This window comes from Suncus etruscus, chromosome 13 (genome assembly GCF_024139225.1).
Source record: "Suncus etruscus isolate mSunEtr1 chromosome 13, mSunEtr1.pri.cur, whole genome shotgun sequence".
In the NCBI taxonomy this organism is placed as follows: domain Eukaryota; kingdom Metazoa; phylum Chordata; class Mammalia; order Eulipotyphla; family Soricidae; genus Suncus; species Suncus etruscus.
This window is the reverse complement of record NC_064860.1, coordinates 81460410-81470991: the sequence shown is the minus strand read 5'-3', so window position 1 is coordinate 81470991 and position 10582 is coordinate 81460410. Positions and strand designations below refer to the sequence as shown.

At 37.0% G+C, this 10582-nt stretch overlaps 1 protein-coding gene across 1 annotated transcript in view; it reads right to left on the bottom strand.

Moving 5' to 3' along the window:
• Positions 1–6295: 6295 nt before the first annotated feature.
• ADGRG7 (adhesion G protein-coupled receptor G7) overlaps positions 6296–10582 on the bottom strand; it is a 73610-nt gene continuing 69323 nt past the window's right edge. Inside the window, exons 16-17 of the mRNA XM_049785596.1 lie at positions 9676–9832; positions 6296–6550 (exon numbers count right to left, since the gene is read on the bottom strand). Coding sequence (XP_049641553.1) covers positions 6296–6550; positions 9676–9832 — 412 coding nt within the window. The remainder of the gene's footprint in view (positions 6551–9675; positions 9833–10582) is intronic.

The window sequence follows — 10582 nt, the reverse complement described above, 5'->3', positions numbered from 1 at the left end:
GAACTAAAACAAAACAAAACCAAAAAAGATTCCTCTAGGGCAGGGCCACAAAACGGCCCGCTGGCCGCAAGTTTGAGAGACTGGCAGACATCAAAAAAGAACAAAACAACCAATGTTGATGTAAATATGGAGAGAAAGGGACTCTCATTCACTGCTGGTGGGAATGTCAACTGGTCCAGCCTTTCTGAAAACCAATATGGACATTCCTAAAAAAACAATCTAGGAACTGAGAAACTCCACTTCTTGGAATATATTTCAAAACAAAATGGAGAAGACATTTGCACTCCTATATTCCTTGTGACACTATCTACAAGATCCAAAATCTGGAAAAAGCACATGTCCTAGAATAGATGACTCAATAAGAAACTATGATATTTACACACTATGTAATATTACTTGGCTATCAGAAAAGATAGAGTCAAGCAATCTGCTGCTACATGGAGAAATCTGGAGAGCAGCGTGCTAAGTGAAGCTAGTCAGAGGGAGAGGGACTGACACAGTGTGATCGCTCTCAATGCAGTCTATAAAGAAACATGATGATGGAATAATAACCGAAGACAGTAGAAGCAAAGAACATGAGAAGTGTGTTCAGTAGGAAACATGCCACTTGAGGGTGCTGGGGGTTATGATAAGGAAGAAGCAATGATTCGCAGAGGGAAGTACTCATCCAGGAGGAGGAGATGTGAAAGTGGTATAACTTGATGTATGAAACCCTATCAGCAACAGTACTGTAAAGTACAGTACAAAAACTGAAAAATATCATAAAGGAGGAAGGCAGGGGAAGTACCTCTCATAGAAGCACAGTGGTAAGTGGGAGGCAAATAGGGGTGGATGGAGCCATTGGTAGAAAGAAGTGGACACGAGTGAAATGATTCATGTTGAAACCTGTTATGCCTGAAACCCAATAATGAATAACTGTGATTTCACCATAACTAGAAAAGAAAAATAATTATTTTTAAGAATTATCTCCCTTGTTGGTGAGAAAAACAAAAATGTTAGCAAAACTTGTAGGAAAGACAGAAAAATAATTCATCTAGACTTCATAATGCAACCAAGAGCTATGAGTTCAGAGGTAGACCCATGAAAGGAAATCTAAGTCAGGATGGTTTGTTCCCCAAAGAAATTATATGTTCTCCCAAAAATTATTAAGGCACCGTGAGCACACAAAATGAACCAAAAACACAGGGTTAGCCTCATGAAAATCTCATGAAAACCTGTTCTGCAATATTCCATATTTGTTTTCTGAACATTTATTTTAAAATTAATTGCCCTTTGACGCTTAGAATGGTTTATGATTGCATTTCAAAGCCCATGGCACCAAAAAAAATTTTTTTCCTAGGGTTTACACTTTTGCTTTATTGGGAGCTAGAGTAAAACAACTTAACTTTCTTCTTTTTTTTTTAGTGAAGCAAAATAGGTTTTTGTTTGGTTATTTGGGGGGCAGGTGGGAATAATGTTCAAGGGTTACTCCTGGCTCTGCACTCAGAAAATTCTCCTGGCAGTCAGGGTGAGGGGAAATGGAATGCTGGGAATCAAACCAGGTCAGCCACATGTAATGTTGTATTATCTCTCCAGTTCTGCAAGACCGTTTGGTTTTGGTTTATAGGCAACACCCAGCAGCCCTCAGGGATTACTCCTGTCTCCGTGCTCAGGGGTCATTACTGTCAGTGTTGAATCCCAACATTTCATATGGTTTCCCCTTGCCTGCCAGGAGTGATTTCTGAGCACTAAGCCAGGAGTAACCCTTGAGTGCCACTGAGCTCAAAAACCAAAAAAATAAAATAAAATAAATAAAAAAGAAGATGTGAACAAGGAAGAAAGAAAGGAATACATGTCCAGGAGCTTAAAAGAGCAAGCAAACAAGCAAGTTACAGACAAAGACAAGCAAAAAAGTATGTTCAAGGGAGAACACAGGTTTGAAGAGAAAGTGAAATAATCTAACATTTGAGTATTAACTTTTCACTCTTCACTCTAAGATACCCTGTCAAGAGTTCATCTCTCTCTTTCTTTTATGTCACACTGGGAATGTAATTTAGATTGAACCAATATTGCCTGAATACAATAGTTGTGGCTTATGGACAGAGAATGCAACTTTCTCTGCCCCAATTTATTTCTGTCTTAGATGTGTCTTTTGTTTTTTTGTTTTTGTTTTTTTAGCTGTCAGACACTAAGTTTTACTGCCCCTGACTAAGAAGGCTTCTGACTGAGAATGAGAATGAGATGAGAATGATAAATATTTATGAGAGATTACAAGATAGGAGGAAGGTTTATCAGTGACCATTTTCCAACTATGTAAATTAAATTTGAGAAAGAGGTCCAACATAGAAGCCAAAGAACTAAAAAATGATGAGAAAGAATCCAGACATTCTCTAAATTCCTTGCATTTGAAATCTAGACTTAAAGTTAATGTTATTCTATTCTGAACCAAAGAAAAAGCTACAGTGTTAGGCTCTTATTTTGTATACAGCTGACTCAGGATTAATCCTCAGCACAACATATCGTCCTCCAAGCATTGTCAATGGGACCACTGAGCACAGAGCCAGGAGTAAGCCCCGAATACAGCCAGATGTAGCCTAATACCAGTACTCCCATAAAGATTTTCTGTCTAGTGCAAGAGATAAAATGTGTGTGTGTGTGTGTGTGTGTGTGTGGTTTTTGGGTCACACCCGGCAGTGCTCAGGGGTTATTCCTGGCTCCATGCTCAGAAATTGCTCCTGGCAGGCACGGGGGACCATATGGGACACCGGGATTTGAACCGATGACCTTCTGCATGAAAGGCAAACGCCTTACCTCCATGCTATCTCTCCGGCCCCAAGAGATAAAGATTTAAACCAACAGAATTCTTTCCTAGTAATAGGATTTCAGGATAGACCATGAATCATGAATCATTGCCTAATTCAGTCTCCACAATACACAGTGAGGAACTTGCACATTTGTGGTACAATCTTTATAAGATAATTTTGAAAATTTGTATTGCTATACCTCAAGCATACTAAAAGAACTGTAATGAAAAACCAAAGTCCCCTTCTTAATTTAATAGAAAAATGCAGAAATATGAGGTAAAATAAAGTCATGTCCCAAGGTTTTATGAAAAAAGGCGTGAGAGCCTACCTAAAAGATAATAAAAGGGGTGGCAGTTCTTGTATAAGTGCAGCAAAAGTTGGGGAGTATTAAATATAAAAACATTTGGTCTAAAAAAAGTGTGTCCCTAGCCATGACATCTTGCCATAAAACCAACTACAGGGGCCCGGAGAGATAGCACAGCGGCGTTTGCCTTGCAAGCAGCCGATCCAGGACCAAAGGTGCTTGGTTCGAATCCCGGTGTCCCATATGGTCCCCCTTGCCTGCCAGGAGCTATTTCTGAGCATGGAGCCAGGAGTAACCCCTGAGCACCGCCAGGTGTGGCCCAAAAACAAACAAAAAAACAAAAAAACAAAACAAAAACAAAAACAAAAAACAACTACAGGCTCCGGGCATACTAAGTTGTTTTACCCCAAAGTCTTTCTTTATGGTCTGAGGAAAAGTTCTCAATTACAGTTACTGCAGTCAGGTTTAAGTTTTAGAGATCTTGATTTTTTGCACAGATCTTATGTCAAAGTCAGGGTGTACCAAAGTGTCTCCTGGTTTCATCTCAACATTAGGTGATGAGGCAGGGTAACCAGCACTGAAAGCAAGTTGTTGCTATTTCCAAGTGACCAGGTTGTCATATGAACCCATCATGGAGCAAGTCAGTGCCAGGGCAGCATTAGGGCTTCCTGAGTAGAAGGTCTATTAAAGAGAGACCCAAATTATAACAATCTAAACTTTAAAAAGGGCCTGTTATACTGGCAGATCAGGGGGCAAAGGGTGGTAGTATAGGATGCACTCTGGGAATATTGGTGGAGGGAGATCTACATTGGTGGTGGATTGGCCCTGAATCATTGTGCATCTGAAATCCAACTATGTAGAACTTTGTAAGTCACAATAGTTATAATAAAAAAAAAATCAAAGTCATTAAGAAAACATATTGCTCCACCGTCAGGTTAAAACATTTTTGGCACTTTAAAGTGCTAGATTTTTTTAATCCAGTTTATCAGCCTTCTTTTTTATCTAAATATAAAATTTAAGGATACAGAATTAAGCCACACCTTATTTTTCCTGTAGTCATTCCATATCTTCAAATAGTACCATAACACCACTATAATTAAGAACTTTTGAACTTTATCCTCTTCCCTTTATTTTTGTATATTATCCTATAAAGTCTCAATTATACAGACTCACTTCAGAATCCATCAATCACAAAACATGTGTTCTATTAAAAATATATATCATCTAACCCCATCAAAAATGGGAAGAAGAAATGAACAGATACTTTGACAAAGAAATACAAATGGCTAAAAAGCACATGAAAAAATGCTCCACATCACTAATCATCATGAAGATGCAAATCAAAACAACAATGAGATACCATCTCATATCACAGAGATTGGCACACATCACAAAAAATGAGAATAAGCAGTGCTGTAAGGGATGTGCAGAGAAAGGAACTCTTATTCACTGCTGGTGGGAATGCTGTCTAGTCCAACCTTTGTGGAAAGCAATATGGAGATTTCTCCAAAAGTTGGAAGTTGAGCTCCTATACGATCCAGCTATACCACACTTAGAGATATCCTAAAAAGACAAAAATAATACAAGAATCCCTTCCTCACACCTATATTCATTGCAGCATTGTTTACAATAGCCAGACTCTGGAAACAGCTTAGATGCCCCTCAATAGATGAATAGCTAAAGATACTATGGTACATATACACAATGGAGTATTATGCAGCCGTCAGAAGAGATGAAGTCATGAAAGTTTCCTATACATGGATGTATATGGAATCTATTATGCTGAATGAAGGAAGTCAGAGGGAGAGAGATAAACACAGAATGGTCTCACTCATCTATGGGTTTTGAGAAAAATAAAAAACATTTGTGTAACGATTCTCAGAGACAAAATAGAGGAGGACTGGAGTATCCAGGTCCTGACATGGAACTCACCACAGAGAGTGATGGGTGCAGCTAGAGAAATAATTACACTGAGAACTATCATAACAAAATGTGACTGAATGAGGGAAGTAGAAAGCCTGTCTGGAGTACAGGCTGGTGTGGGGTGGGGAGGAGGGACACACAAAAAAAGAAAAAACATATATATATGTTGTATAGGGTGTGGCAAGGTCCCCCGTGCCTGCCAGGAGCAATTTCTGAGCATGGAGCCAGGAGTAACCCCTGAGCACTGCCGGGTGTGACCCAAAAACCACACACACACACACACACACACACAAACATATATATATATATATATATATATATATGTTGTGTAGGGTGTGGCAAGAAGGGTAAGAGACAATGTACATGATAATTACTAATTATCAGGTGTTAACTTTTTAACTTCCCCTTAGTTCATACATTCAGAGCAGCTACCCAGTTCATCATGATAAAAGAGTGGACAGAAGAATACAAAATGATATTTCAAAATCTAGAGGGAGTATACTTCATCATAGGCAATGCCATTTTTTTTCAATTTATCAAGGCAAACACAATTCAAAAATTTTAAATTCCATGAGCAGAGCTATCTTTTAAAAGCAGGAGACATGACTATGACTCTCTTCATCAAATGACATTGAGATTTATATACCCTATATCAAGAGCCTCAGACATCCTATATCATTGTCATTTCATTGATATGGGCTATATATTTCATGAGCTAGAAGGAAATATCCAGAAGTTTTTAGGAACCAACTCATTCATTTGTGCTTTATTCGCTATTTCTTATACAATCAATTCCTCTGTTCATATAAAAATATCAGCCAAAAGAATTGTTTCCAGGGGTTACACCAATGCAAACTTCTTAATTATAAATATATCCAAATAAAAAACCTAATCAATTAAAAGTATGATAAATATAAGCAACTATCTTCAGCATTTATTAAAAGTAATGTTGTACTGGAAGACAAAATTTTTGCTTCATTTTTTTAAATTGTAAGAAAATGTATTATCAAAAGGTATCACATAGACTTATATGACATAAGGAACAAAAATTACATTAAATTATTTTAAATAAGGATTAAGTTAGTATCTTTTTCATAAGAATTAGTTGAATAATAGAACAATTGCCCTTGAATAAAATAAATATCAGCTGATTCTTAGCATTGAGGAACGTATTGTAAGGGAGACTTTTTCTACTGGATAATAGAAGAAACAAAAACAGCAAAAGTCACATACATTTAATAACAAAAGAATAACAACATGTTGTATAAATTTACCATCTAGATGCTTAAGTTCTTGGCATTTCAGATATACTCTCAGTAAGTGTTGTTTCCTCAATATCTTCAGATGGGTTCAGCAATGTAAATCGCTCATGTATGGCTGGAAATACCCTGAGCATATTGTACATTCTTACACGAAACCTTAGTGGACTCGTGGAGGGCCGCATGTTCTTAGAAGATGATGATAGTGACTGAAACATTTTGGAAACTTGACTCTGGAAGATTTTTGTTCTGACAGTGTAGAGGATAAAAATTTGTACACCCTAACAGATAAAATAAAAGTTTTAAGTTAAGTAAGTGTTGAGATACAGAATAAAGAGATTTTATTTTACCCTGCACCCATTTGTTTTTAACTAAGACAACTTTCTAACTTGAGTATACTAATTTATAATTATTGTGCACATTTTTGTCTAAGTGGTCTTTATTTACAGTGGTTGATCTGATAGAAGTGTTACAAGACTCAAATTCAGTATGTTATTAAAATAAAAATTAGCTACAGATAGAACATATTTGAGAGCCAGGAAGTTACATTCACATATAATGAGCAACTAATTTCTGATAACATAGTCAAGAATATAAAATAATATATAGAAAATCTCTTCAACAAATGGTGTTAGTAAAAATAGAGAGCCATATGCAAAAAGATGAAACAAGATCACTATGAACAACATACTAATGACCAATTTAAAATGGACTGGAGACTTGGAAATTAGGCCACAAAACTCTTAGAAGAAAAGACTGGCTCCATGCTATAAATTTTTGAAATATCCTTGGAGACACAAAATAAGCAAGAGCAAAATTTAAAACAATTAAGAAACATTGGTACTTCATCAAACTAAAAGGTATTTGTACAGTGAAAAAATATCTGAATGAAGATAGTCTAATGAATGTGAGGAGATATTTATATATAATATATGGAACATGATGTTAATATACAAGATGTTAAAATTTATTAAACATGACCCAGAGTGATAATACAGTAGGTAGGATGCTTGCCTTGCAATCGGGAAACCCAGATTAGATCCCTGGTGCCCCATAAAACCACACCCCCCAACCCATGAGGAGTAATTCCTGAGTTCAGAGCCAGGAGTAACTCCTTAGAATTGCCAAGGTAGGTCCCAAAACAAAGCAAAATAAAACAAATCATAAAACATAAACAGACTAACAGCCCAATTGAAAAGTGTGGAAAAGATATGAATAAAAACTTTCAAAGGTCAGTGAACACACGACTTTTCATTCATCATTCACAATTAGTTAACTCTGAATCAAAACTACAATGGCATAACTCATCCTTATGAAATTTGTCTAGATAGGAATAACAGGAGACAAGAGTGTGGTTAAAAAGGAATCCTTTTGTAAGGTTGCTGGGAATGCAAATTTCTGCACCCACTCTAGAAAGCACTATGGAAGTCCACAAAAATTTTAAAATACAATGACTTCATTATCTAGCAATTTTCACACCTAGCTACTAGCTGGAGAGTATGAAAACACCAAATCAAAAATATGCACCTCCAACTTCTTCGCATCATCATAGCAAAGATATAAAAAGCAATGTGACAATTGACATGATAATAAGGAAAATGCGACATGTATATTTATCAGAATATTGTGCAGGAAAGATAAAACTTGTCATTTGTGATAATCTGAGTGAAACTTAAAAAAATCATGCTAAGTGAAATAAGTCAAAAGGAGACAGACAAATACTAGATCAGGACTCTAGAGTTTTTCCACTTAAGCACCACTTCAGATTAGTGTTTTCCTTTTCCAGTCTTTGGGCTACATTTTTTCCAGTCTTTGGGTCTACACTCAGGTATCACTGATCATTCCAGAAATGCTTAGGGAACCATAGGAGGTGTAGGGGTTCCAGTCCAAATCAATTTTGAACTAAGGTAAACACCCAACTCACTGTATTTTCTCCCTGGCCCCTACCCAAGAAATTTCTCTGACTTTAGTATATAACATAGGAATACGTATAAGTATAAATATAAGTATATATAAGTATATAACATAGGAATACAACACAAATATTTACTTAAAATAAATAATTAAAAAATTATTTTAAAATGATCCCCACATTTAGTTAAGGCAGTTTATTATGCTAAGACCAATAGTTTAAGAAGCTAGCAACAACATTATTTACATTTTTGGAATATAAAGTACTAGATAAACAATATCAAACAAAAACAAAACCCTTGAATTCTGACAATGAAACTGAAACTACCATGGAAAAAGGGTATGGGAATTTAGTATTGAAGGGCCCTATAGCACTTTAGATGTGAATAAGGTGTGATATCAATATAAGTAAACATCATAAACCTACACTCCTAAAACACATAAAATGTTAAAAAATGATATTACCTCATTTTTTAATCAAAAAAGGGATTCAATGTATATAAAAGAGATCACATGATAAAGGTATTTCAAGTTAATAGAACCTCAAATATATATATGAAGCCCTGCCCATGCCACACAATTGGAAGGAAGTGAGGCAGAGTGGCATTGGGGTCCCTTTTCTTTTCCTTCCTTCCTTCCTTCCTTCCTTCCTTCCTTCCTTCCTTCCTTCCTTCCTTCCTTCCTTCCTTCCTTCCTTCCTTCCTTCCTTCCTTCCTTCCTTCCTTCCTTCCTTCCTTCCTTCCTTCCTTCCTTCCTTTTTCTTTTTCTTTTTTTTCTTTTGGTTTTTGGGGCACACCCGGTGATGTTCAGGAGTTAGTCCTGGCTATTCACTCAGAAATTGCTCCTGGCTTGAGGGACCATATGGGATGCTGGGGGATCGAACCAAGGTCTGTCCTAGGCTAGCATGGGCAAGGCAGACTCCTTACCTCTTGCACTACCGCTCCGGCCACTGGGGTCCTTTTTCTAACTTACAAGTGCCATTCTGCCCCCAGGTCAGCAACCCCCAAAACAACATGGCCTTTCCACCAAGCGCCATGGTCACATATTTCTCCTAGTCTTTCAAAGACACAACAATACACAGAAACACTTCCAGATTACAAAGGTCACAGTGGAAAAGCAAAACAGAACCTCATCAGGCTTAGTGGACATAGATGCTAGCCCTGAAGACCAGGGATATATAACCAGCTATATAAACTCTCTGATTAGGACATTGGAGTGGAAATGTTGAGGCTTTTCAAGGTACTCAAAGAAACAATAGAACAGTTAATAAAACACAAGGGGGATATGAGAGTTTTTCAAACAAATAACAGAACTAAAAAACTTGGTAATCAAGATGAAAAACTGGAAGGCCTCACCCACACAGTACAGCTGCTGAAGAAATACATTAGTGAGTTGAAAAATGAGGTTGAATAACACTTCTAGACAACAGCATTAATTTTTAATGGATAAAACTCTGGACTAGGATGATACCATCACCACTGAAGTCTCAAAATACCTGAGTAGTGTTGAAAAGACAGAACAAATAGCTGAAGATGATCCTGATGTTCTCATTATCAATTAGCATAAAGTATGACAAAATCCAGGTAATTCCAAAAATGACTCCAATACTTAAAGTACTGAGAATCTTCTTTAGGGATGATACCTTTTTTGTGCTAGGTAAGGAAAAAAGAAAAGAAAAGAAAAGATATGGCAAATTTCGGTTTTATTAGTATCATCATTGTCTCCTACTATCAATTTCTATTCAGAGCTGCTGAATATATTCAGAATTTATATTCATACTGCTTATGTAGTACTAGTATTCTGTGTGTAAAAATAAGATACAAAACCTCTGCTGTTCAGAATAAATATGATTTAGTAAGCTCTGTTAAGAAATTCTATGGGGGGGGCCGGGCGGTGGCGCTAAAGGTAAGGTGCCTGCCTTGCCAGCGCTAGCCTTGGACGGACCGCGGTTCGATCCCCCGGTGTCCCATATGGTCCCCCAAGCCAGGAGCAACTTCTGAGCACATAGCCAGGAGTAACCCCTGAGCATTACCGGGTGTGGCCCAAAAACCAAAAAAAAAAAAAAAAAAAAAAAAAAAAAGAAATTCTATGGGGGGGACTGGAACAATAGTACAGCAGATATGGCATATGCCTTGACACAGTCAACCCAGGTTCAACCCCCAACATCCCATATGGTCTCTCACGAGCCTGTTAGGAGTGATTTCTGAATGCAGAGCCAGGAGTAACCCCTGAGCACTGCCAGGTGTGGTCCAAAAACAAAAAAAAAAAAAAAAAGAAAAAAAGACATTCATTATAATGAGACATACACAACAAATGCTGCTATACTTCATTGCTTTTCCACTAAGCTCTTCACTCACTAACAGACATAAATTGAGTTAACTTTAAATCATTCATGCACTTTT